This window comes from Triticum urartu, unplaced genomic scaffold (genome assembly GCF_003073215.2).
Source record: "Triticum urartu cultivar G1812 unplaced genomic scaffold, Tu2.1 TuUngrouped_contig_527, whole genome shotgun sequence".
Lineage (NCBI taxonomy): Eukaryota > Viridiplantae > Streptophyta > Magnoliopsida > Poales > Poaceae > Triticum > Triticum urartu.
The window spans coordinates 45,236-72,908 of record NW_024115932.1 but is presented as its reverse complement, the minus strand read 5'-3'; the positions used below and the strand labels follow the sequence as shown (position 1 = coordinate 72,908).

The 27,673-nt window shown below is 44.6% G+C and overlaps 1 protein-coding gene across 1 annotated transcript in view; it reads right to left on the bottom strand.

Annotated features, from left to right (window-relative positions):
- Nucleotides 1-210: 210 nt before the first annotated feature.
- Nucleotides 211-27,673, bottom strand: part of LOC125528994 (splicing factor 3B subunit 2-like) — a 33,079-nt gene continuing 5,616 nt past the window's right edge. Inside the window, exons 4-21 of the mRNA XM_048693407.1 lie at nucleotides 5,679-6,035; nucleotides 5,479-5,592; nucleotides 5,235-5,360; nucleotides 5,049-5,111; nucleotides 4,242-4,349; nucleotides 3,075-3,152; nucleotides 2,822-2,914; nucleotides 2,373-2,459; nucleotides 2,147-2,248; nucleotides 1,922-2,041; nucleotides 1,752-1,814; nucleotides 1,526-1,671; nucleotides 1,344-1,437; nucleotides 1,172-1,230; nucleotides 975-1,014; nucleotides 787-878; nucleotides 621-690; nucleotides 211-525 (exon numbers count right to left, since the gene is read on the bottom strand). Of these exons, the coding sequence (XP_048549364.1) occupies nucleotides 454-525; nucleotides 621-690; nucleotides 787-878; nucleotides 975-1,014; nucleotides 1,172-1,230; nucleotides 1,344-1,437; nucleotides 1,526-1,671; nucleotides 1,752-1,814; nucleotides 1,922-2,041; nucleotides 2,147-2,248; nucleotides 2,373-2,459; nucleotides 2,822-2,914; nucleotides 3,075-3,152; nucleotides 4,242-4,349; nucleotides 5,049-5,111; nucleotides 5,235-5,360; nucleotides 5,479-5,592; nucleotides 5,679-6,035 (1,884 nt within the window). The 3' untranslated portion in view covers nucleotides 211-453. The remainder of the gene's footprint in view (nucleotides 526-620; nucleotides 691-786; nucleotides 879-974; nucleotides 1,015-1,171; nucleotides 1,231-1,343; nucleotides 1,438-1,525; nucleotides 1,672-1,751; nucleotides 1,815-1,921; nucleotides 2,042-2,146; nucleotides 2,249-2,372; nucleotides 2,460-2,821; nucleotides 2,915-3,074; nucleotides 3,153-4,241; nucleotides 4,350-5,048; nucleotides 5,112-5,234; nucleotides 5,361-5,478; nucleotides 5,593-5,678; nucleotides 6,036-27,673) is intronic.

Sequence of the window (27,673 nt, the reverse complement as noted above, 5' to 3'; positions counted from 1 at the left end):
CTTTGTCAGCACTTAAAAATACAACACCTCCATCACAACAAGACCCTCATTTGCCCAGGAAAATTATGCCCTAAAAGCATCTTGTTCCCGAGCACTCATAGCTCTCCTCTCAGATGAGTACTACAAAAACAGTAATTTAATGATACAGCTTCACCTGCAGGTTTCAGAATGTGCAATTCACCACTTATGTCAACCATAGCAAACTTAGCATTACTCTTCATGACAGCAATGGATTAATGCTAGCAGTCACATTTAACATCACAATTTGTTCTCATGCATGGATTACAGCTTCACTTCCTTTTTCATCAGGCCTTCTCATCCAGCACTTCAACATTTGCCAGAGGCTAAGTATACATACACAGCTTGATTTAGAGTAGAGTACAGGCTACAGGAAGAAATGGAAACATCCTCCTCCTGGGAAGCGGAAGAGGAACGGTAACAAAACAGCGCCGTCTAGAACTTGAAGTCCTTCTTTTTGGAAGATTTCCCGTCCTTCTCGTGCTTCCTCTTCCTCTTGCTCGCGTTCTGCGGATCAGAGAGAGAAGAAAGGGTTCAGCTCAACAAAAGCTGGTATTTGCTTCTGGCTCAACAGATACACAAGAGTGCTCGTAGAAACGTACCTCCGCCACCATGTCGCTGAAATCTTCCTTCTGGTTCCGTAGCTTCTCCTCCTCCCGGGCTTCTTCATACCTGTTTCATCATTTTATTAAAGGGAAGGCGTTAATGTTTCAACTCATGGCTACTGACAGGAAAAGCTTGGCAGATGCAGGGGAGAAGTGATCTTACTTGGCTGCCAGAACATCGTCCATAACTTCGAGCTCCTCGGGATGTATGGTGACGTCCACTTTGTCGGACTTTTGATTCTTGAGGAGATCAACCTGCAAAAGACAACCACGAAGGTGTGTCAATGAATCATCGACCATGCACGGTATGGGAATGCTTGTATACTTGGGGCAAGGAATGTAAAAGCTCACCCTTTTAACCCCAGCCTTATCCTGTGCCCCAACCACATATCTGCAAAAACAGCAAGATAGAAAATGAGTTCTCCACATGATTGAAACAGGAATCCATCAGAAACTATTGATACAAAATGAGTTCTCTGTATGGCTGAAACAGAAATCCATTGGAAAAAATATTGTAGAGATGACTAGGTTGTATTAGAGTTGCATACGTATGGCTTGACCCATAGAGGGTTCCAGGTGCGATTTTCTCCTCCTTCTGCTCAAGAACCTTCAGATGAAAAAGAACAGATTGTTGGTTATGAACTGCAATAAGTAAGCCAAACTAAAGCTCCATAATAAAATTTGGCCTGAAATACCACAAAACTGAAGCTAAGCCCTTACCTGGTATAACTGCTTATCTGTTGGCCTTTCAGACTCTTTCCTCTGTTGCTTCCGAAGATCAATGACGTCAGGTGTTTCCACGCCAGTGGGAGTGCTATAAACAGAACAAGAAGAGGCGTCATAACATAGTTCCTTTAGGGAAGAACCTAAGCTAGTCATCAAATAATTATTATAGAAATAACCTTGACATGGTGTCGACAGACTGCATGCCAGCTTCCATGTCTTCATCTTCCATTAGTTCCTCCTCCTCTTCCTCCTCATCTTCCTCCTCCTCCTCCTCTTCCTCCTCCAAGTCTCCCCAATGCTTGCTGCGGTCAACAGGCTCCTCCTGGAATACAATGCAACACAAGTCAGTTAACTAGTAGAGCTGCAGTTCAGTTTCAAGGAAAATTAGCCGATCAAACATACATCATAATTAGGTTCATCCAGCTGTAGGATACCAAAAACATCTCCGTAGAGGGGGCGTCCATGCTGTTAGCCAAAACAAATAAATAGATCAGAAAATAAATTTATTTTCATTACAGAAGCCGCATTTAACTACAGCCGAGCCCATGAAAAGCACATTTGTTGTAAATTACCTCATCCACAGGAGGCTTTCCCCATTCCCCGGGCCGGTAACCAAAAGTAGCACCAGGAGGAATTGGGGCATTCAGACCAGGAATCTTCAGTGAAGGATAAGAGGGCGGAGGACCATATCTCTGCCAAAATTATTTGATGTCAGTTGATAGCTGGTCAATAACAAGAGATCAGTCAACCAGAAGACCAGCTGCCTGTAGTTTTTTTCTTACTAAAAAGAACAATACCTGCATGTTTATAAGCCATGGAGGCGGTGCACCTTCTGGCATACCAAGAGCTTCTTTAAGTTCTCGGGACAGCATACCTGGCTTCATTTCCCTAAGTTTGACCTGTTGAGTTCATACATGTATTATGCTCGGCGAGCCAGGTTTGAGAACAGACATATGCATGTCCCAAACATATATCAGTTATCTCTGTTTCTGACATAAAGAGAGTGAAGCAAAAAAAAAGTACCTCAAACTCTTTCCCTTCGTAGTAAAGGTCACCATGACTAGTCAATTTTGGTTTTGTTTGATATTTGAAGAAGGCGTCGTGTAAAACCTGCACACAACAAAATTACGGTGAGACTTGCTTTCCTGCACATTCAGAAGTTAACTCATCTCTAAAATTTGAACATATGGAAGAAACACATCGTACTTATCAGCTATAATATTTTCACGTGTACATTATCAGTATTAGTGCCTAAGTGGCAGGTAATAAAACACCTGGCAAACCGGATATGCATGTAGAGAAGTATAGCACAAGGAGAAAACGCAGGCATGTGTTATTCAACACCTAAATAAAATCAGGGGGGAAATAAATAATGCTCTGTAGCCATGTTGCACACTATGGAGAAAACACAAATATATATGGCATGTGCTTCTATGAGCAACTCAGATTAGCCTCAACAGGAATTAACTGACCTGATAATCTATATCCATCTTGCCCATTTTTGGCTGCATACGCTCCCGCTGCTTCTGCTTCAACTTTTTGCTATCCTCTTTCTCGATATATGCCTGAAAATGCATTCGGAAAGCTACTTACAATTTGTCCATCTTGCCCATTTGTGGAATAAAAATTAAAGTGCCAATAAAACTCAGCTCCTGAAGTTACCAAGTTGACAAGGGAGATACAATGTCCATAGCATTGCTACAAAGGACCAAGATATTAACATACCTGTCTTATTTTTTCTATTCCAGTTGCAGCAATGAAGTCAGGAAGTTGGAAAGGTTGTTTTTCGATACCTCTCTTGCCCTGAAAGAAACAACATGATGATGTAAAATCTATTCGACAAGATATAGCTAATGTGAAGCAAAGCATAATTTCATGTTTTAGAGATATAAAAAGGTTGCAAAGGCCAGGGCAACTGATATGCTTGTATGCGCAAACAAAGGAGGACCAAAGGTCAAGATCCAAGATGGAACAAAACGTCTTTCAAGGAAATTCCTAGCATGAATCAACTAGGTCAAATACTTTAGCATTTATACTACAGTAATCACTCAAGTACAGTACCACCAAGACCTTGCTCCCAAGAAGTTGCAGCATCCCTGCAAGAATTATATATCTGTATAAGAGGGAGGGGAAAAACCTTATCAACTATATGTTCCCTCCCCTCTTCTAGTAACACCCACCCCATGGTACTGCCATGGCACTTTGCAATGAGTTACACTAGCATATCCGTGCTGGCCCGAACAGTTGCAGTTATGGGCTTACACTTTTCGATGATGCAAGGATAAATCATAAAACCCAAGTGTGCACGGTATTGAGTGAATTTGGGCCTGGCATGTTAGTCTGTCCCTTGGCCCTTGTGTTTGTTTCTCTTTCTTGCTCTTTCTTGCTTTTTTGGTCTTGTTTTATTTCTAGTTCTATGTCTGTTTTTGGTCGGTTGTATTGGTTTTGTAACCATGGCACTGTATTTTACACAGAGTTACTTCTAACACAAAATGATACGCATTTAGATGCATGTTCGAGAAAAAAAGTGTTTTGCTGTTTTTGATTTTCTTTCTTGTGTTGAAGTTTAGATTTTTTTTTTCTTTTTGTCATGGCGATTCTAATAGTATGTAGATTTTGATGCTTCTGAGTCTTCTTATAATAAAACATGCATTTTGATGCAGGTCCATGGGAAAAAACTTATGTAATAATATATGAAAGCATGCAGTATTTGTTAGTAGACGACAGCACTTCTACAAGTGGAGTTCAAAGAAAATGGATGGTCTGTTTGCATCTGCCTACCAACTCCACTACTAACAACACTATTTTCTGATTATGGTTTATTTCTCAGATTGTGGTACCCATTACGAAATTATGCATAACAAGATTATTCATGGTACATGTATTACAAACCTGCAAGAATTTCCTCTTTTGGGACCAGTGCCTTGGGACAGGTACTGTGTTCCTGTAAGACTTCAGATAGACAAGTAACTTCGGATCTGACGCAGTCGCATCCCAAACCTGGCAGGAAGAGCATAATTGCATCAGTTGAAGCTAATCCATAAACAATTTTACACTGCTGATGGCAATGAGTTAAAGAAGATAGAACACAACAAATAGTTTAAGAGACATTATCTCATCTTATGTTCACACCACCGATACAAGCTGCATGGGTATACGTGTGTGCATGCTGTCATGGCCTTTAATAGGAGAAATACATCTTAATCTTGGAACTGTGAAAGGTGAAAGTTGCTGGCACATTTTTCTAGCAATCTAGATTAAGATAAGCTTTCTAAGTTGCGATGAACCTTACTACGGGTTATTTACTCAGATAAAACAGAAAGTTGACATAATTTCAAACACATCCTCACTAACAAAGTGCATTGTTACAAACTGCACAGCCAATGGAAATTGCATGACCAGACCAGAATAGTAGACAGACTTAAAACAAATTCTCCAATGCAACTTTAGTTATATCAACAAGAGGTGATGGTAAAAGTTGCAAGCACCATTTTCTAGCAAACCAGCCTAGCATAACCTTTTACAGTTGCCTGGAAACTTATTATGTATTATCTACTTGGATAAATCAGAAAGCTTAAATGATGGACAAGTGTGGTAGAATAGGATGCTGCGTCAACACATCCGTTCGAAGTAATACAGCAACACCAGACTGCCAGTACACCTGGTTCACAACAAAAGGAAAGGAGGGGGGTGGCTTACTTCGACAACGTCGGGCCTGTTGCATATCTGCTTCAGCTCCGCAATCTTCATCCTTTGTTCCAGCTACAAAGCACAAACCAAAACAGCAAAATTCATGCTTAGCGCCTTCTACTAAACCACAACAATCGCACATAAAAAAAGGGTAACTCAACAATCAGGAAGATACAGAGAGAGAGACAAGCAAACCTTTTTCTTCTTGTTGGAGATGCCCCCTTCCTTCTTCTTCTGCTGGGTCTCCTGCTCGTCGTCGTCCGAGTCGGACCCCGACCCCTTCTTCGCGGCGTCGGCGGCCTCGTCCTTCTTCTCCCCATCCTGCCAGCACAACACCACCAACCCTACTAGTCAGAATATTCATATTGCAGAGCAGAGGAGCTAAAACTGCAGAGATTCGTAGGTAGGGTTTTGCTTGGTAATCGACGGGCTCCGGTACCTCGGCGGCGACGGGCTCCTTGAAGGTGAACTTGTCGAAGATGCTCTTGAAGTCGGCGAGCAGGCCGTCGGCGAGGTCGGGCTCCTCCGGCACGTACTCCACCTCGATCTCCACCTGCGCGCACAACCAAACCAACCCAGCGTCAGAGAGGCCGTCGCGAGCCCCACCCGAAGAAGCCCTAGGGGCGCCCGTCCACGTACCGGGGGCTTGGAGTCGGGCTTGTCCTCCTCGGCATCTGCGGCCGCGTCGGCGTCCGTGGCGGCGGCGTCGGAAGCGGGCGCCTTGCTCTTCTTCTGCTTCCGGCGGCGGCGGCGGCGCTCGCTCTCGCGCGACTTCTTCTTGTCGGCGCCCGCGGCGGCGGGGGCGGGGGCCGGGGCCGGGGCCCCGTTGGCGAGGTCGGAGCTAGGGTCGGCGGCCATGGCGGTCGGCGATGGGGAGGGGAGGTGGAAGGGCCAGAGGGCTCCGGGGTCAAGTAAAGTTAGCCAGAGCGGTTCTGGGTCGGTCTGCTGGGCTGTCAAGGCCCAAACGATTTGGGCCGGTCCGCCGCCGACACGGACCTTTGCGGGGATTAGAGAGGATCAAATGCGTGAACTTTTTTTAAAATCCTGGCACAATTATCGAAATACACTAATATTTAAATGAAACTTGGGAACATTTTTTGAAATTCAAGACGCAAATTTTAAAACAACTTTTGTAATTTAGTAGAATTTTCAAATTCGTGAACATTTTCTGAAATTCAAAAACAAAAAATGTGAATGTTTTTTTAAATCAAGAACATTTTAAAATTCGTGAACAATTTGTAGATTTTGTGAACATCTTTTTCTCAACATTTTTTGGTTGCACCCGCCAGTGGGAATTTGCTTATTATGTTATCCACTGAGTTGATTGATAGGTCAAAACAAATTAATACTCGACCAGCAGCCAAACTTTTAGCAACATTACCCAGAAAAAAACTTTTAGTAACATTAATATTGATTATTATTATTGCCAAGCTGAATGTGTCTGCTTCTTAATTTTCCCTGGTGAAAGTCCATTCCATTTGGCTGCACAAAATGACATATACTCAAATGCAGTTTAATGAGAAGGCCCAGAATGACTAGAAACAGCACACATTCTCAAAAGCTGAATCACAAACCATCCACAGCTCGAACCAACCACAACACTGCAATCTTCATTTCAGCCTTGCCCAGGCGACCGAATCGTAAGCGGGCGAAAATTGTGAGGAGCAGAACATGCCGGCGACCCAAATATGTTTCATTCTCCGGTTGGACCCGCCCTTGCAGTGGCACTCAGGCTCCAGGGAACACAAAGGCATCAGATCGACCCCCTTTTCAACCGTTAACGAAAAAGGTGCCATAATAAACAAGTGCACCTAATACACAACCGTGGGTTTAAACCCAATATATAAACCCTACATTAACACACGGATCCTCTGGGACAAGCTCCAGGCACATAGATCCTACAGTAGCACACACATAACCAATTAATTACAAGTTTTTTTCGCTCAGAAGATAGGACGGTCGATCAAGATACATCTAGCGGCGGCCTCGGGCCTTTGACCTCCCCTTCCGCGCCACACAAAAATAAGAAGGTGTCATCAGATTGCCAATGCTTTCACTGGCATTCTTCTAGAACTAAATAAGAGCATAAAGGTAAAACATATGTTCAGAACAAGAAACAATCCAACAAACTGAATTTGTAATCGATTACAAACAAACGCAACAGAACATCTGAAAACGTACAACTGTATTATTCAGTCTTGAGATCATTTGTCCCTAGGGCTGAAAGAATCAGCCAATAGGCCATTAAGAAAAACAAGACAGACAGACTAGTAATTTCTACTCCCTCCGTCCCAAAATAAGTGTTTCAATCTTAGTACAACTTTGTACTAAAGTTCAGTATAAAGTTGAGACACTTATTTTGGGACAGAAGGAGTACTTAATTAGTAGGCCTTGTTTGGTGCGAACAAAATAAAATGTTTCCTTCCAAGGAGGTTGTTTTGATTTCACATCATATTGCCTTCACGAAGAAAACTATGCAAAAGAAGCTCATTATCCTAATGCTGGGGCTCTAGGGGATTATGTTAACCACTTCCTAGCTAGGGATTAAACTATTTGGCATCCCAATTGATGACGTTGCTAAAAATGCTAAACCAGGTCTGTAACGCTCTCGATGCGGCTATATCTCCTACGTGTCGAAGCACGACTTAGAGGCATAACCGCATTGAAAGCATGTCGCAAGTAAGGCAATCTTCACAACATCCCATGTAATATAGATAATAAAAGGGGAAGGAACATAGTTGGCTTACACTCGCCACGTCAATCAAAGTACATAAATAGCAATACATCATCCAATCACTCATGGCCCGACTACGGTGCCAAAATAAAAGATCAACCCAACATGCGACACGGTCCCGATCGCCCCAACTGGGCACCACTACTGATCATCAGGGAAAGACATGTAGTAACGGCATGAGTCCTCGTCGAACTCCCACTTGAGCTCAAGCGCGTCATCTGAAACGGAGTCATCAGGCCCTGCATCTGGTTTGGAAGTAAACTGTGAGCCACAGGGACTCAGCAATCTCGTACCCTCGCGATCAAGACTATTTAAGCTTATAAGTAAGGCAAGGTAATATGTGGAGCTGCAGCAAGCGACTAGCATATAGGGTGCCTAACCTGTTCGCAAAAGAGAGCGAGAAGAGAAGGTAAAGCACGACGAATAACTAGAGAACAACCTGCGCAAGCATTACTCCAACACCGTGTTCACTTCCCGGGCTCCGCCGAGAAGAGACCATCACGGTAACACACATGGTTGATCCATTTTAATTAAGTTAAGGTTCAAGTTATCTAGAACCAGACATTAACAAATTCTCATCTGCCCATAACCGCGGGCACGGCTTTCGGAAGTTCAAATCCCTGCAGGGGAGTCCCAACTTAGCCCATGGCAAGCTCTCGCGGTCAACGAAGGAATATACCTTCTCCCGAGACATTCCGATCAGACTCAGCATCCCGGTTCTACAAGACACTTCGACAAGTTAAAACAAATCCAGCAACACCGCCCGAATGTGCTGACAAATCCCGATAGGAGCTGCACATATCTCGTTCTCAGGGCACACTCAGATGAGCGCTCCATACAACTAAAACCAAACCTCGAGTTTCCCCGAGGGGGCGTTGCATAGGACTCTAGTTTGGATCAACACTCAGAGGAGCACTGGCCCCGGGGGGTTTAAAATAAGATGACCCTCGGGCTCCGGAAACCCAAGGGAAAAAGAGGCTAGGTGGCAAATGTTAAAACCAAGGTTGGGCATTGCTGGAAGAGTTTTATTCAAGGCGAACTATCAAGGGGTTCTCATTATCACCCAACCACGTAAGGAACGCAAAATCCGGGAACATAACACCGATATGACGGAAACTAGGGCGGCAAGAGTGGAACAAAACACTAGGCGAGAGGCCGAGCCTTCCACCCTTTACCAAGTATATAGATGCATTAAGATAACAAGATAATATAATGATATCCCAACAAGAAAATAATGTTCCAACAAGGAATGGTCTCCAATCTTCACCTGCAACTAGCAACGCTATAAGAGGGGCTGAGCAAAGCGGTAACATAGCCAATCAACGGTTTGCTAGGACATGATGGGTTAGAGGTTTGACATGGCAATTTGGGTGGCATGATAAGCAAGTGGTAGGCATCGTAGTATAGGCATAGCCAAAGAGCGAGCATCTAGCAAAGCAAAGATAGAAGTGATTCCGAGGGTATGATCATCTTGCCTGCAAAGTTGTCAGAGTTGACTGGATCCTCGAAAGCAAACTCAACGGGCTCCTCGTTAGCCAACTCGTCTCCTGGCTCTACCCAAACAAGACAAACAAACAAACGGAACACAATCAACCACGTGCAAACTCAAACAACATGATGCAAACATGGTATGCTATGCGGGATGCGATATGTGATGCATATGCAAGAATTTGACAAGGAAAGAAAGAACCTGGCCTCAACTTGGAAATCCAAGTGTGCCACTGGAAAGGTGAGATGATTTCAGTTGAAATCGATATAAAGAACACCAGAATCGGATGCACGGTTTGGAAATGGTGAGCAATTCAAATATGGCACTGGTCTGCGATATACAGCAAGTAGCCATCTAAATGCAACAAGACAAACATGCTACAACACCCAAACATGGCAACAAAATACATGGCAGGGTTCCATTCATGATACTTAACAAAAGATGAACACTGAGCTACGGCCAATTCATCCATTAACAGGTTCAAACAAGCATGGCAAAAGCGCAATTGGTAAACAGATTTCAGACTTAGTGAAATTAACACTTGTCTGGAATTTCAGATCAGGTAGCACTCTTTGGAGCAAGAAAACTATATGCTACAGGAACTTAACATGGCAAAGAAAGGAATGGCATGGAGCTACTCAAATAGCTTAACAAACATCACTTAGTGACCTTGAGCCAAAAGGGATCAGAAAATACAATTGCAAGCATGTGAACATGGCAAAAACTTAAACAGATCATAGACTTGGTGAAAAACTGGAGCATGCAAACCAGATATCAAGTAGGCATGTTTACGAGCTCGATGCACTCACTACAGAGCAAGGCATGACAATCTAAGCATACACCCATCAAGAATACACATTATTCAAGCTAGACATGGCAAGAACAATATCATAGCATGCACGGATCAACTACAACATTCTCGGCAAAATCGCTAACAAGTAGACAATCTGCCCAGATTCACGAAATAGCAAAAGTAGAGCTCGATTGACTCAAGCTAGGGTGCTCCATAAATGCAAACAAAGACATGGATGGATATAGCACTACAAGATTAACAAATCACCCTTACTAATCATCCTCAAAAGAGGCACGGATCACTAGGAAACAACATGAACATATGGCATATTGATAACAACAGTCTAAGGACTTAGTGGAATTGCTAAGTCCCTGAAATCAGCACTAACGAATGCTCCACTTTGCATGCTCGTGCTAGTCACCACACACATTACAAAAATACATGGATGGCACCTCTGGAAAGATGACAAAGCATATAACAAAAGATATGTAGAGCTCATGGGCATATCATGCACACAATAATCATGGCAAAAATGACAAATAGCTAATTGGAGCAGCAGATCTGGCAATTATCTCAAATAGCATTATTCCAACAGCATTTCGGGCATCAAGATAAACTCAAATGAAAATGATGCAATGAGATGAAATGATGTGCTCTCTGAGGCGAACATTTTGATATGCTATATGCCCAAAACGGATCTACGGATGCAAAGTTACGGCACAATGAACATAGCTAAATAATCTGCAGACTTAGGAAAAAAAGGTCAACCCTAGTTTCCAGATCTGGATCCGGCGCGTGGATCGAGGTTTGCCGGGGGGCCTCGCCGGAGTCCGTCGGGGAAGCGGCTGCCGGAGCTCGCCGGTGGAGGGGAAGGGCTCGCCGGCCCCGGGCGAGGACGGTGGTGGTGGTTGTTGGGAAACGTAGTAATTTCAAAAAAATTACTACGCACACGCAAGATCATGGTGATGCATAGCAACGAGAGGGGAGAGTGTTGTCTACATACCCTCGTAGACCGAAGTGGAAGCGTTGACGCAACGTAGAGGAAGTAGTCGTACGTCTTCCCGATCCGACCGATCCAAGCACCGTTACTCTGGCACCTCCGAGTTCTTAGCACACGTACAGCTCGATGACGCTCCCCGGGCTCCGATCCAGCAAAGCTTCAGGGATGAGTTCCGTCAGCACAACGGCGTGGTGACGATGATGATGTACTACCGACGCAGGGCTTCGCCTAAGCACTACAACGATATGACCGAGGTGGAATATGGTGGAAGGGGGCACCGCACATGGCTAAGGAACGATCACATTGATCAATTGTGTGTCATAGGGTGCCCCTTGCCTCCGTATATAAAGGATCCAAGGGGGAGGGGTTCGGCCGGCCCTATGGAGGCGCAGGAGGAGTCCTACTCCTATCGGGAGTAGGACTCCCCCCCCTTTCCTAGTCCAAATAGGATTGGTGGGAGAAGAGAGGGAAAGAGGGGGGGCGCCGCCCCTCCCACCTTGTCCAATTCGGACTAGCGGGAGAGGGGGCGCGCGGCCTGCCCTGGCAGCCCCTTCCTCTTCTCCACTTTAGGCCCATGAGGCCCATTAACCCCCCCGGGGGGTTCCGGTAACCCCCCGGTGATCCGGTTTTATCCAAAACTTCTCCGGAACGCTTTCGGTGTCCGAATATAGTCATCCAATATATCAATCTTTATGTCTCAACCATTTCGAGACTCCTTGTCATGTCCGTGATCACATCCGGGACTCCGAACTAACTTCGGTACAACAAAATGCATAAACTCATAATAACTGTCATCGTAACGTTAAGCGTGCGGACCCTATGGTTCGAGAACAATGTAGACATGACTGAGACATGTCTCCGGTCAATAACCAATAGCGGGACCTGGATGCCCATATTGGCTCCTACATATTCTATGAAGATCTTTATCGGTCAGACCGCATAACAACATACGTTGTTCCATTTGTCATCGGTATGTTACTTGCCCGAGATTCGATCGTCGGTATCCAATACCTAGTTCAATCTCGTTACCGGCAAGTCTCTTTACTCGTTCCGTAATACATCATCTCGCAACTAACTCATTAGTTGTAATGCTTGCAAGGCTTATGTGATGTGCATTACCGAGAGGGCCCAGAGATACCTCTCCGACAATCGGAGTGACAAATCCTAATCTTGAAATACGCCAACCCAACATCTACCTTTGGAGACCCAACCCAACATCTACCTTTGGAGACACCTGTAGAGCACATTTATAATCACCCAGTTACGTTGTGACGATTGATAGCACACAAAGTGTTCCTCCGGTAAACGGGAGTTGCATAATCTCATGGTCATAGGAACATGTATAAGTCATGAAGAAAGCAATAGCAACATACTAAACGACCGAGTGCTAAGCTAATGGAATGGGTCATGTCAATCAGATCATTCAACTAATGATGTGACCTCGTTAATCAAATAACAACTCTTTGTTCATGGTTAGGAAACATAACCATCTTTGATTAACAAGCTAGTCAAGTAGAGGCATACTAGTGACACTCTGTTTGTCTATGTATTCACACATGTATTACGTTTCCGGTTAATACAATTCTAGCATGAATAATAAACATTTATCATGATGTAAGGAAATAAATAAATAACTTTATTATTGCCTCTAGGAATTATTTCCTTCAGTCTCCCACTTGCACTAGAGTCCAATAATCTAGATTACACTATAATGATTCTAACTACCCATGAGCCTGGGTGCTGATCATGTTTTGCTCGTGAAGAGGCTTAGTCAACGGGTCTGCAACATCAGATCCGTATGTATCTTGCAAATCTCTATGTCTCCACCTGGACTATCCCGATGGAATTGAAGCGTCTCTTGATGTGCTTGGTTCTCTTGTGAAATCTGGATCCTTTGCAAGGCAATTGCAACCAGTATGTCACAAAAGATTTTTCATTGACCCGATGCACTAAGTTATGACACCTAGATCGGATATGAACTCCTTCATCCAGACTCCTTCCGTTCGCTGCTTCCGAAGCAGCTATGTACTCCGCTCACATGTAAGATCCCGCCAACGCTTTGTTTAGAACTGCACCAACTGACAACTCACCGTTTTAATGTAAAACACGTATCCGGTTTACGATTTAGAATCGTCGAGCAGTTGTCAAAGCTTGCCATCAACGTAACCTTACGATGAAGCTCTTGTCCACCTCTCCATATACGAGAAACATATCCTTAAGTCCCTTTTCATTGTCAGGTTCTTGACGCTGTCCAGTGATCCACTCCTGGAATTACTTTGTACTCCTGCCTAAACTTATAGCAAAGGCACACTCAGGTCTGGTACACAGCATGCATACATGATAGAGCCTATGGCTGAAGCATAGGAACATCTTCACTTTCTATCTCTGCAGTGGTCGGGATTGAGTCTGACTCAACTTCACACCTTGTACACAGGCAAGAAACCCTTTCTTTGCTTATTTTGAACTTCTTCAATCTTGTCAAGGTATGTGCTTTGATCTTGTCAAGGTATGTGCTTTGTGAAAGTCCAATTAAGTGTCTTGATCCATCTCTATAGATCTTTATGCGTAATATGTAAGCAGCTTCACCGAGGTCTTTCATTGAAAAACTCTTATTCAAGTATCCCTTTATGCTATCCAGAAATTCTATATCATTTCCAATCAGTAATATGTCATCCACATATAATATCAGAAATGCTACAAAGCTCCCACTCACTTTCTTGTAAATACAGGCTTCTCCGAAAGTCTGTATAAAACCAAATGCTTTGATCACACTATCAAAGCGTTTATTCCAACTCCGAGAGGCTTGCACTAGTCCATAAATGGATCGCTGGAGTTTGCACACTTTGTTAGCTCCCTTTGGATCGACAAAACCTTCCGGTTGCATCATATACAACTCTTCTTCCAGAAATCCATTCAGGAATGCAGTTTTGACATCCATCTGCCAAATTTCATAATCATAAAATGCGGCAATTGCTAACATGATTCGGACAGACTTAAGCATCGCTACGGGTGAGAAGGTCTCATCGTAGTCAACCCCTTGAACTTGTCAAATACCTTTTGCAACAAGTCGAGCTTTGTAGACAGTAACATTACCGTCTGCGTCAGTCTTCTTCTTGAAGATCCATTTATTCTCAATTGCTTGCCGACCATCGGGCAAGTCAACCAAAGTCCATACTTTGTTCTCATACATGGATCCCATCTCAGATTTCATGGCTTCAAGCCACTTTGCGGAATCTGGGCTCACCATCGCTTCTTCATAGTTCGTAGGTTCATCATGATCTAGTAGCATGATTTCCAGAACAGGATTACCGTACCACTCTGGCACGGATCTCACTCTGGTTGATCTATGAGGTTTAGTAGTATCTTGTCCTGAAGTTTCATGATCATTATCATTAGCTTCCTCACTTATTGGTGTAGGTGTCGCAGAAACAGTTTTCTGTGATGTACTACTTTCCAATAAGGGAGCAGGTACAGTTACCTCGTCAAGTTCTACTTTCCTCCCACTCACTTCTTTCGAGAGAAACTCCTTCTCTAGAAAGGATCCATTCTTAGCAACGAATGTCTTGCCTTCGGATCTGTGATAGAAGGTGTACCCAACAGTCTCCTTTGGGTAACCTATGAAGACACATTTCTCCGATTTGGGTTCGAGCTTATCAGGTTGAAGCTTTTTCACATAAGCATCGCAGCCCCAAACTTTAAGAAACGACAACTTTGGTTTCTTGCCAAACCATAGTTCATAAGGCCTCGTCTCAACGGATTTCGATGGTGCCCTATTTAACGTGAATGCGGCCGTCTCTAAAGCATAACCCCAAAACGATAGCGGTAAATCAGTAAGAGACATCATAGATCGCACCATATCTAGTAAAGTACGATTACGACGTTCGGACACACCATTACGCTGTGGTGTTCCGGGTGGCGTGAGTTGCGAAACTATTCCGCATTGTTTCAAATGTACACCAAACTCGTAACTCAAATATTCTCCTCCACGATCAGATCGTAGAAACTTTATTTTCTTGTTACGATGATTTTCAAATTCACTCTGAAATTCTTTGAACTTTTCAAATGTTTCAGACTTGTGTTTCATTAAGTAGATATACCCATATCTGCTTAAATCATCTGTGAAGGTGAGAAAATAACGATATCCGCCACGAGCCTCAATATTCATCGGACCACATACATCGGTATGTATGATTCCCAACAAATCTGTTGCTCTCTCCATCGTACCGGAGAACGGTGTTTTAGTCATCTTGCCCATGAGACACGGTTCGCAAGTACCAAGTGGTTCATAATCAAGTGGTTCCAAAAGTCCATCAGTATGGAGTTTCTTCATGCGCTTTATACCGATATGACCTAAACGGCAGTGCCACAAATAAGTTGCACTATCATTATCAACTCTGCATCTTTTGGTTTCAACATTATGAATATGTGTATCACTACTATCGAGATTCATCAGAAATAGACAACTCTTCAAGGGTGCATGACCATAAAAGATATTACTCATATAAATAGAACAACCATTATTCTCTGATTTAAATGAATAACCGTCTCGCATCAAACAAGATCCAGATGTAATGTTCATGCCTAACGCTGGCACCAAATAACAATTATTTAGGTCTAATACTAATCCCGAAGGTAGATGTAGAGGTAGCGTGCCGACCGCGATCACATCGACTTTGGAACCGTTTCCCACGCGCATCGTCACCTCGTCCTTTGCCAGTGTTCGCCTAATCCGTAGTCCCTGTTTCGAGTTGCAAATATTAGCAACAGAACCAGTATCAAATACCCAGCTGCTACTGCGAGCTCTAGTAAGGTACACATCAATAACATGTATATCACATATACCTTTGTTCACCTTGCCATCCTTCTTATCCGCCAAATACTTGGGGCAGTTTCGCTTCTAGTGACCAGTCTGCTTGCAGTAGAAGCACTCAGTTTCAGGCTTAGGTCCAGACTTGGGTTTCTTCTCCTGAGCAGCAACTTGCTTGCCGTTCTTCTTGAAGTTCCCCTTCTTCCTCCCTTTGCCCCTTTTCTTGAAACTAGTGGTCTTGTTGACCATCAACACTTGATGCTCCTTCTTGATTTCTACCTCCGCAGCTTTCAGCATCGTGAAGAGCTCGGGAATAGTCTTATTCATCCCTTGCATATTATAGTTCATCACGAAGCTCTTGTAGCTTGGTGGTAGTGATTGGAGAATTCTGTCAATGACGCAATCATCTGGAAGATTAACTCCCAGCTGAATCAAGTGATTATTATACCCAGACATTTTGAGTATATGCTCACTGATAGAACTGTTCTCCTCCATCTTGCAGCTATAGAACTTATTGGAGACTTCATATCTCTCAATCCGGGCATTTGCTTGAAATATTAACTTCAACTCCTGGAACATCTCATATGCTCCATGACGTTCAAAACGTCGTTGAAGTCCCGATTCTAAGCCGTAAAGCATAGCACACTGAACTATCGAGTAGTCATCAGCTTTGCTCTGCCAGACGTTCATAACATCTGGTGTTGCTTCAGCAGAAGGTCTGGCACCCAGCGGTGCTTCCAGGACGTAATTCTTCTATGCAGCAATGAGGATAATCCTCAAGTTATGGACCCAGTCCGTGTAATTGCTACCATCATCTTTCAACTTTGCTTTCTCAAGGAACGCATTAAAATTCAACGGAACAACAGCACGGGCCATCTATCTACAATCAAACATACATAAGCAAGATACTATCAGGTACTAAGTTCATGATAAATTTAAGTTCAATTAATCAAATTACTTAAAGAACTCCCACTTAGATAGACATCCCTCTTATCTTCTAAGTGATCACGTGATCCAAATCAACTAAACCATAACCGATCATCACGTGAAATGGATTAGTTTTCAATGGTGAACATCATTATGTTGATCATATCTACTATATGATTCACGCTCGACCTTTCGGTCTCCGTGTTCCGAGGCCATATCTGCATATGCTAGGCTCGTCAAGTTTAACCTGAGTATTCTGCATGTGCAAAACTGGCTTGCACCCGTTGTAGATGGACGTAGAGCTTATCACACCCGATCATCACGTGGTGTCTGGGCACGACGAACTTTGGCAACGGTGCATACTCAGGGAGAACACTTCTTGATAATTTAGTGATAGATCATCTTATAATGCTACCGTCAATCAAAGCAAGATAAGATGCATAAAAGGATAAACATCACATGCAATCAATATAAGTGATATGATATGGCCATCATCATCTTGTGCTTGTGATATCCATCTCTGAAGCACCGTCATGATCACCATCGTCACCGGCGTGACACCTTGATCTCCATCGTAGCATCGTTGTCGTCTCGCCAATCTTATGCTTCCACGACTATCGCTACCGTTTAGTGATAAAGTAAAGCATTACAGCGCGATTGCATTGCATACAATAAAGCGACAACCATATGGCTCCTGCCAGTTGCCGATAACTCAGTTACAAAACATGATCATCTCATACAATAAAATTTAGCATCATGTCTTGACCATATCACATCACAACATGCCCTGCAAAAACAAGTTAGACGTCCTCTACTTTGTTGTTGCATGTTTTACGTGGCTGCTACGGGCTTAAGCAAGAACCAATCTTACCTACGCATCAAAACCACAACGATAGTTTGTCAAGTTGATGCCGTTTTAACCTTCGCAAGGACCGGGCGTAGCCACACTCGGTTCAACTAATGTTGGAGAAACTGTCACCCGCAAGCCACCTATGTGCAAAGCACGTCGGGAGAACCGGTCTCGCGTAAGCTTACGCGTAATGTCGGTCTGGGCCGCTTCGTCCAACAATACCGCCGAACCAAAGTATGACATGCTGGTAGGCAGTATGACTTATATCGCCCACAACTCACTTGTGTTCTACTCATGCAAATAATATCAAACCATAGAACCTAGGCTCGGATACCACTATTGGGAAACGTAGTAATTTCAAAAAAATTCCTACGCACACGCAAGATCATGGTGATGCATAGCAACGAGAGGGGAGAGTGTTGTCTACGTACCCTCGTAGACCGAAGCAGAAGCGTTGACGCAACGTAGAGGAAGTAGTCGTACATCTTCCCGATCCGACCGATCCAAGCACCGTTACTCCGGCACCTCCGAGTTCTTAGCACACGTACAGCTTGATGACGCTCCCCGGGCTCCGATCCAGCAAAGCTTCGGGGATGAGTTCCGTCAGCACAACGGCGTGGTGATGATGATGATGTACTACCGACGCAGGGCTTCGCCTAAGCACTACAACGATATGACCGAGGTGGAATATGGTGGAAGGGGGCACCGCACACGGCTAAGGAACGATCACGTTGATCAATTGTGTGTCATAGGGTGCCCCCTTGCCTCCGTATATAAAGGATCCAAGGGGGAGGGGTTCGGCCGGCCCTATGGAGGCGCAGGAGGAGTCCTACTCTCCTAGTCCAAATAGGATTGGTGGGAGAAGAGAGGGAAAGAGGGGGGCGCCGCCCCTCCCTCCTTGTCCAATTCGGACTAGGGGGAGAGGGGGCGCGCGGCCTGCCCTGGTAGCCCCTTCCTCTTCTCCACTTTAGGCCCATGAGGCCCATTAACCCCCCGGGGGGTTCCGGTAACCCCCAGTGATCCGGTTTTATCCGAAACTTCTCCAGAACGCTTCCGGTGTCCGAATATAGTCATCCAATATATCAATCTTTATGTCTCGACCATTTCGAGACTCCTCGTCATGTCCGTGATCACATCCGGGACTCCGAACTATCTTCGGTACATCAAAATGCATAAACTCATAATAACTGTCATCGTAACGTTAAGCGTGCGGACCCTACGGTTCGAGAACAATGTAGACATGACCGAGGCACGTCTCCGGTCAATAACCAATAGCGGGACCTGGATGCCCATATTGGCTCCTACATATTCTATGAAGATCTTTATCGGTCAGACCGCATAACAACATACGTTGTTCCCTTTGTCATCGGTATGTTACTTGCCCGAGATTCGATCGTCGGTATCCAATACCTAGTTCAATCTCGTTACCGGCAAGTCTCTTTACTCATTTCGTAATACATCATCTCGCAACTAACTCATTAGTTGTAATGCTTGCAAGGCTTATGTGATGTGCATTACCGAGAGGGCCCAGAGATACCTCTCCGACAATCGGAGTGACAAATCCTAATCTCGAAATACGCCAACCCAACATCTACCTTTGGAGACACCTGTAGAGCACCTTTATAATCACCCAGTTACGTTGTGACGTTTGGTAGCACACAAAGTGTTCCTCTGGTAAATGGGAGTTGCATAATCTCATAGTCATAGGAACATGTATAAGTCATGAAGAAAGCAATAGCAACATACTAAACGATCGGGTGCTAAGCTAATGGAATGGGTCATGTCAATCAGATCATTCAACTAATGATGTGACCTCGTTAATCAAATAACAACTCTTTGTTCATGGTTAGGAAACATAACCATCTTTGATTAACGAGCTAGTCAAGTAGAGGCATACTAGTGACACTCTGTTTGTCTATGTATTCACACATGTATTATGTTTCTGGTTAATACAATTCTAGCATGAATAATAAACATTTATCATGATGTAAGGAAATAAATAATAACTTTATTATTGCCTCTAGGGCATATTTCCTTCAGCGGTGGCGTCCGCGGCGCCTGGCGACGGCCAGAGCGGGCGGGGCCGGTGTGGTGGAGCTCGCCGGCGACGAAGACCGGCGCCTGCGCGGGGCGGTGCGGCGGAGAGACGGGGCGCCTCGGGAGGAAGAGGCACCGGGCGGCGGCGGTGGCGAAGTGGGCCTCGGGGGCCCGATCCGGGCCTCCCGGGCCGGCGGCGGCGACGAAGTGGGGCGGCGGCGCGGCGAATAGGAGGCGGACACGTGGCGGCGGCGGCTGGGTCGGACGTGTCCGGCGCGAGCGAACGCGTCTGGCGGCGAGAGGTGGGAGGCGACTAGGGTTCCAACCGTGATTTCGAATGGGCGTGGTATTTATAGGCATAGAGGGAGCTAGGAGTGTCCAAATGAGGTGCGGTTTTCGACCACGCGATCGTGATCGAACGCTCTAGATGATGGAGAGGGTTTTGGTGGGTTTTGGGCCAAATTAGAGGGGTGTTGGGCTGCAACACACACACGAGGCCTTTTCGGTCCCTCGGTTAACCGTTGGAGCATCAAACGAAGTCCAAATGGTACGAAACTTGACAGGCGGTCTACCGGTAGTAAACCAAGGCCGCTTGGCAAGTCTCGGTCCAATCCGGAAATGTTTAATCCCCACACACGAGAAGAAGGTAGAAATGACCACCGGAGGAGAACGAAGCGCCGGAATGCAAAACAGACAACGGGAAAAATGCTCGAATGCATGAGATGGACACGTATGCAAATGCAATGCACATGATGACATGATATGAGATGCATGACAACAACAACAACACACGGAGACAAAAACCCGAACACGAGAAAATAAAATAACTTAACGCCGAAAATGGCAAGAGTTGGATTACATATTAGGTAAATCATATCCAGGGTGTTACAACACTCCACCACTACGAAAGGATCTCGTCCCAAGATCTAGGACTGGAAGAACGCCGGGTACTCAGAACGGAGGTGATCCTCGCGTTACCAGGTGGCTTCACGGTTGGAATGGTGTGACCACTTGACTTTGAGGAATTTGATTGACTTATTGCGAATTTTGCGTTCAGTCTCTTCAAGAATAGCAACTGGGTGCTCACGATAAGAGAGATCTTCTTGGAGATTAATGTCTTCGAAGTTGACGGTGCATTCAGGAGTCTTGAAGCACTTGCGGAGCTGAGAGACATGGAACACGTCATGTACATTTGCAAAGTTTGAAGGAAGCTCGAGTTGATAGGCGAGATCGCCTCTCTTGCTGACGATCTTGAAAGGTCCCACGTATCTAGGGGCAAGCTTCCCTTTGATACCGAAGCGACGAGTACCTTTCATTGGAGAGACGCGAAGGTAAACATGATCTCCGATCTCGAAAGCCAAATCACGGTGCTTACTATCATAGTAGCTCTTCTGGCGTGATTGGGCTGCTTTGAGGTTATCTCGAATGACTTTACACATCTCCTCTGCCTCTGTGATTAAGTCATTACCCAAAAGTTGACGTTCACCTGTTTCAGACCAATTGAGAGGGGTACGGCACTTCCTGCCATACAGAATTTCGAATGGGGCCTTGCCCGAACTTGCTTGAAAACTGTTGTTGTAGGAGAATTCAGCATATGGAAGGCAATCCTCCCACTTCATGCCGAAGGAGATCACACAAGCCCTGAGCATATCTTCAAGAATCTGGTTGACACGCTCGACTTGACCGCTAGTTTGCGGATGGAAAGCTATGCTGAAGCGGATGTTGGTGCCCATGGACTTTTGAAAAGACTCCCAAAACTTGGAGGTAAAGATGCTGCCACGGTCTGAAGAGATCACCTGTGGAATACCGTGCAGAGAGACAATCCGAGAGGTGTAGAGCTCCGCCAATTGACCTGCAGTGATAGACTCTTTGATAGGCAAAAAGTGAGCCACTTTAGTGAGTTTGTTGATGACAACGAATATAGCATCATTGCCACGCTTGGACTTTGGAAACCCAGTCACGAAGTCCATCTCAATGTGGTCAAACTTCCATTCTGGAATGGCAAGAGGTTGGAGGAGACCAGCTGGCCTTTGGTGTTCTGCCTTCACTCTTCTGCAGACATCACACTCATTCACGAACTGAGCAATCTCGCGCTTCAGTCGAGTCCGCCAATAAGCCTGCTTGAGGTCCTGATACATCTTCGTGCTCCCAGGGTGGATGGAGAGGAGTGAATTGTGAGCCTCGTTCATGATCACTTTACGAAGGCCACCTTTGGGCACAACAATACGATCCTCGAAGAAGAGAGTATCCTTGTCATCAAGGCGGTAGCACTTGTACTTGGGTTGACTCTTGGCAATCCCAATCTTCACCTTCTTCACCATAGCATCAAGAAGTTGGGCTTGGCGAATCTGGTCTTCCAAGGTAGGAGAGACTTGAAGGTTGGCGAGGAAACCTTGAGGAACAACTTGCAGATTAAGTTTGCGGAAAGCTTCACAAAGCTCGGGTTGATAAGGCTTGAGAATCAGATTGTTGCAATAAGCCTTCCTGCTCAAAGCGTCAGCAATCACATTGTCCTTGCCTGGAGTGTACTCGATACTTGGATTATACTCTTGAATCATTTCGACCCATCAAGTCTGCCTGAGGTTGAGGTTAGGCTGAGTGAAGATGTACTTGAGACTCTTGTGATCAGTGAAGATGTCCACTTTTCTTCCCAATAAGAGATGTCTCCAAGTCAAAAGAGCATGCACAACTGTCGCCAACTCGAGGTCATGAGTGGGGTAGTTCTTCTCATTGGGCTTCAACTAGCGAGAGGTATAAGCCACAACTTTCTTCTCTTGCATCAACACTGCACCGAGACCTTGGAGAGAGGCATCGCAAAAGACCTCGAACGGTTTGGATTCATCGGGAGGAGTCAAAACTGGAGCAGTGACCAATTTCTCTTTCAAAGTGTTGAAAGCAATGTCACATTCCGGAGACCAAACGTACTTGACGTGCTTCTGGAGAAGATTTGAGAGAGGCTTCGCGATCTTTGAAAAGTTCTTAACGAACCTCAACGAACCGAGGAAGCTACGAAGTTGCTTCACGTTCTGAGGTGGTTCCCAATTCACAATTGTAGACACCTTCTCAGAATTCACCGCAATGCCCTTGGCAGAGATGATATGCCCAAGATAAAGAACCTCATCGAGCCAAAATTCGCACTTTGAGAACTTGGCGTAGAACTGGTGTTCCCTGAGCTTATCGAGTACCAAACGCAAGTGCTTGGCATGATCTTCCTTGTTCTTCAAAAAGACCAGAATGTCGTCGAGATAGACCAAAAGAAAGTCATTGGTGTAGGCATTGAAGATGAAGTTCATCATGCGGGAGAAAGTTGGAGGAGCGTTGACGAGGCCAAAAGACATGACAGTGTATTCATATGAACTTTAGCTTGTCCTGAAAGCCGTCTTGGGAATATCTTGCTCACGGATTCGAATCTGGTGATAACCCTATGGAGATCAAGCTTGGAGAATACTTGGGCACCTTTGAGTTGTTCGAGCAACTCGTTGATGTTGGGAAGTGGGTATTTGTTCTTGATAGTCTTCTTGTTCAATGGACGGTAATCAACACAAAGCCGGTCCGTTCCATCCTTCTTCTTCACAAAAAGAACTCCACAACCCCACGGAGAAGAACTAGGCCGAATGAGACCCATTCGCTCTTGAATATCGAGTTGCTTCTTCAGCTCCTTCAACTCTTCAGGTCCGAGCTTATAAGGACGCTTGCAAACTGGTTCCGTGCCAGGCTCAAGATCGATGACGAATTCAACTGGCCGGTGCGGAGGCATTCCTGGAAGCTCTTCTGGAAAGACGTCTTGATATTCGCAAACGACTAGAATTTGAGAGATGGCATCCACTTCACCCTTCTCATTGAGAGAAAACAGATGGATGGTATCATCACGAGCAGCAAAGACAATTACATCCTCAGACGAATGAGTTAATTGAATCTGCCTGGCTGCACAATCAAGATGCGCCTTGTGCTTAGAAAGCCAATCCATTCCGAGAATAAGATCAATATCTGAGTCGCCCAAAACAATAGGAGAAGCTAGAAATTTGTAGTCGCCCAACGTGATAGTAACATCCGGGATGCAGGTATTAGCTGTCATTTGCTTGCCCGGTGACACGATTTGCAAGGCACTTTGTAGATACTGATAATCGCACTCATTCTTTGATGCAAAAGGTTTGGAAATAAAGCAATGCGATGCACCAGTGTCAAAAAGAACTTTTGCAGGAATATCGTTAACAGGAAGGTTACCCATGATGACATCTGACGAGTCCTCTGCCTGAGCTGCATTCATCAAATTGACCTTGGCATGCTTGGTGTTATGCTTGACCACAGTTGTACTTGCCGATCTCACAGGAGGAGGAGGAGGGAGACGCCTCTGATTGAAGCATTTGTTGGCATAGTGACCCTTCTGTTGGCACTTGTTGCGCGTGACCTCTGAAAGCGGACGGTGGTACGGAGCACTCGATCTTGGAGGTTGAGACAAAGTCTTGTTCTGAAAGCCAGGGTTGGGTGGGTGGGAAGATCCACTGCCACCTTTGCTCTTCTGATACGGCTGACGGAACGGAGGAGGAGGAAGCCAATACTTCTGCTGCTTGGCCACTTGAGTAGAGGAAGAAGGAGTAGCATCTCTGACTCGCTTCTTCGAAGCATCACACCTCAGTTGAGCAGCCTCTTGCTTCAATGCCATGTTGTAGAACTCATCGTACCTCAAGGGCTCAAAGAGAACAAGAGCTAGCTGGATTTCTTCTCTAAGACCACCCCTGAACTAGTATATCATGCTCTTCTCGTCAGGGACGTCCTGCTTAGCAAAGCGGGCGAGCTTCTGAAACAACTTGTTGTAGTCATAGACAGACAAAGAGCCTTGCTTCAGGATGCGGAATTCCTCATGCTTGCTTTCAACCATGCTCTGAGGAATATGATGAGCTTTGAAGTCTTGACGGAATTCATCCCAGGTAATCACACGGCCTCCTCTGGAATCCTTGTACTGCTGGAACCATTCTACAGCTTGGTCTTTGAGTTGGAAGGAAGCGAACTTGACAAAGTCCTCAGGCCTGACGTTACTGCACTCGAAATGCTTGCATAAGTCCACGAGCCAATCGTCAGCATCAGTTGCCTCAACACAATTGCTGAAAGTCTTTGGCCCGTTAGCAAGGAACTGGTTGAGTGTAGCAAAGTGATTCTGATTGTTGCCTTGGTTGCCTTGGTTCGCTTGATTGCGCTCTTGAAGAATTTGCATGATCAACTGCGTGTTTGCATTGGTAGCGGCCATCACAGCTTGCCATGCCTCCAGAGGAGGAGGAGGTGGTGGCGGATCAGGATTCGGAGTCGTCCGCGTTGGAGGAGCCATCCTGAAGAGGTTGACATCCATTAGCACATTGATAGATAAATATTGAAGCTGAATCCAACGGAATGAAATTGCAACATATAGCCTTCACATCCGAACAAAATGAACGAATGCATTACAAATGAAATGGTCACATATCCATAAATTGAGAAGCCACATAGAATTTAGGTAGAGGAATAAATCAACAAGGTACGGATCAAGAACGAATACTCGGTAAGAAATCCCAATCTCAAACCAAATATCCGTGGAAGAAGAACTAGGCTACAAGAATTCCCACCTATGAAACTCCCGAACCTTTCCGGTTATGCAATCAGGTGTTGGGGATACAGGGGAAGCATAATATCTCACCCAAATCTAGCAAATCCTACATCCAGCTGTATCCATCCTTCAACACATAATCGAGAAAACTTCGGAAACCCATCTACCTCAACCTTCGAAAAGCATCCGTTATACGTTATGGCAATACTGCCGAACTCCCGCCCCAGTACTGGGTGGCGTCGAGGTTATCTCACCAACAACTGCATAAAAGAGATTTTCGATGTCGGCGAACTAAACTCAGGTATTCCAGAATTGCAACGATAAAATTGTGACGACAACACCTCGGAGCTCAACTCCCCAGGACACTGCCACAACCCCTAAATGACAGGAGGCACCAAGAACAATGTTCTCGTCACAAAACCATCGGAATGATTCCAAGATACCCGCGTGATCCTAAATTTTTTTTAGTGAAATTTGAGAAGAGAAGAGTCAAAACTCTATGTCAGGATGCCTTACCAGACGATGAAGGGACTGGGGAGTAAAAAGAATTCCTGAACTCTCCGATATATAATTCCTAAATGACCTAAAACATTTTTCTAGACTCAACAACGACTGCTAAAAATGATCAATCAGTGGGGGCTCCTAAGGTCGGGGAAGGCTCTGATTACCAACTTGGGCTGCAACACACACGAGGCCTTTTCGGTCCCTCGGTTAACCGTTGGAGCATCAAACGAAGTCCAAATGGTACGAAACTTGACAGGCGGTCTACCGGTAGTAAACCAAGGCCGCTTGGCAAGTCTCGGTCCAATCCGGAAATGTTTAATCCCCACACACGAGAAGAAGGTAGAAATGACCACCGGAGGAGAATGGAGCGCCGGAATGCAAAACGGACAACGGGGAAAATGCTCGAATGCATGAGATGGACACGTATGCAAATGCAATGCACATGATGACATGATATGAGATGCATGACAACAACAACAACAACACACGGAGACAAAAACCCGAACCCGAGAAAATAAAATAACTTAACGCTGGAAACGGCAAGAGTTGGATTACATATTAGGTAAATCATATCCGGGGTGTTACAAGGTCCATGTCCCAACTCCCAAGCCTATACCTGACCATGACCCGGACTAGCTATCATTGGCATCGCTAATACAAAAAAGAATCACATAGTATATAGTTGCTAGTTTGAAAGCCTTATGCCAAAAGATTACATTGTGTTGAGTTCGATTCGATATGAACGGGATCTGAGTTGACTGGAGAAGTCATGATGGCTCTGAAAGCTGAGACTAGCCAGGGATAGGGGTGCGTGGAAGCTAGCTATCCAGGTGCCAGTACCACGAGTTGGTTGCGAGATCTTATGGGTCTAAGCTCTAGCCTACCCCAACTTGTTTGGGACTAAAGGCTTTGTTGTTGTTGCTGCTGCTATGTAATTAACAAGGTTCACAACTAAATTGGTTAATATCGTAATCATACCGTGCCAAAAATAAATTCCGCCGAAAAGGAAAAATCCTAAATAAATAAATTCCGCCGAAAAGGAAAAATCCTAAATAAATATAATTTTTTTTTCTAAAAATGCCAAAAACAATTTTCACCGTCTAAATAAAATATTTAGAACATAGTGAACATTTTCTTGGCCTAAAAATGCAATTTGTATAATAATGCATATTTTTCTAATTCGAATAAAATAGCAATAAAATCCAAATAAAAATTATTTATTTGATTTTAACATTTTTCCTCCAATATTTGTTTTATTTTGGAGAAGTCATTTTATCTCCTCTCATTTTTTTGAAATATTTTGGAGAGAAAAATAATTAAAACCAAAATGATCCTCTTTTCAATATTTGAGAAAATTCAAATATGAAAATAATAAAATCCCCAACTCTCTCCGTGGGTCCTTGAGTTGCTTAGGATTTCTAGGATCGCAAACGAAATGCAAATAAAATATGATATGCATATGATGACCTATGTATAACATTCCAAATTGAAAATTTGGGATGTTACAAAAGATGGTTAAGGTTTCTTAACCATAGACATGTGTTGTCATTTGATAATAGGATCACATCATTAGGAGAATGATGTGATGGACAATACCCATCCGTTAGCTTAGCATAATGATCGTTCAGTTTATTGCTATTGCTTTTTTCATGTCAAATACATATCCCTTCAACTATGAAATTATGCAACTCCCGGATACCGGAGGAATACCTTGTATGCTATCAAATATCACAACGTAACTGAGTGATCATCAAGATGCTCTACAGGTATCTCCGAAGGTGTTTGTTGAGTTGGCATAGATTGAGATTAGGATTTATCACTCCGAGTATTGGAGAGGTATCTCTGGGCCCTCTCGACAATACACATCATAAGAAGCCTTGCAAGCAAATGACTAAGGAGTTAGTTACGAGATGAT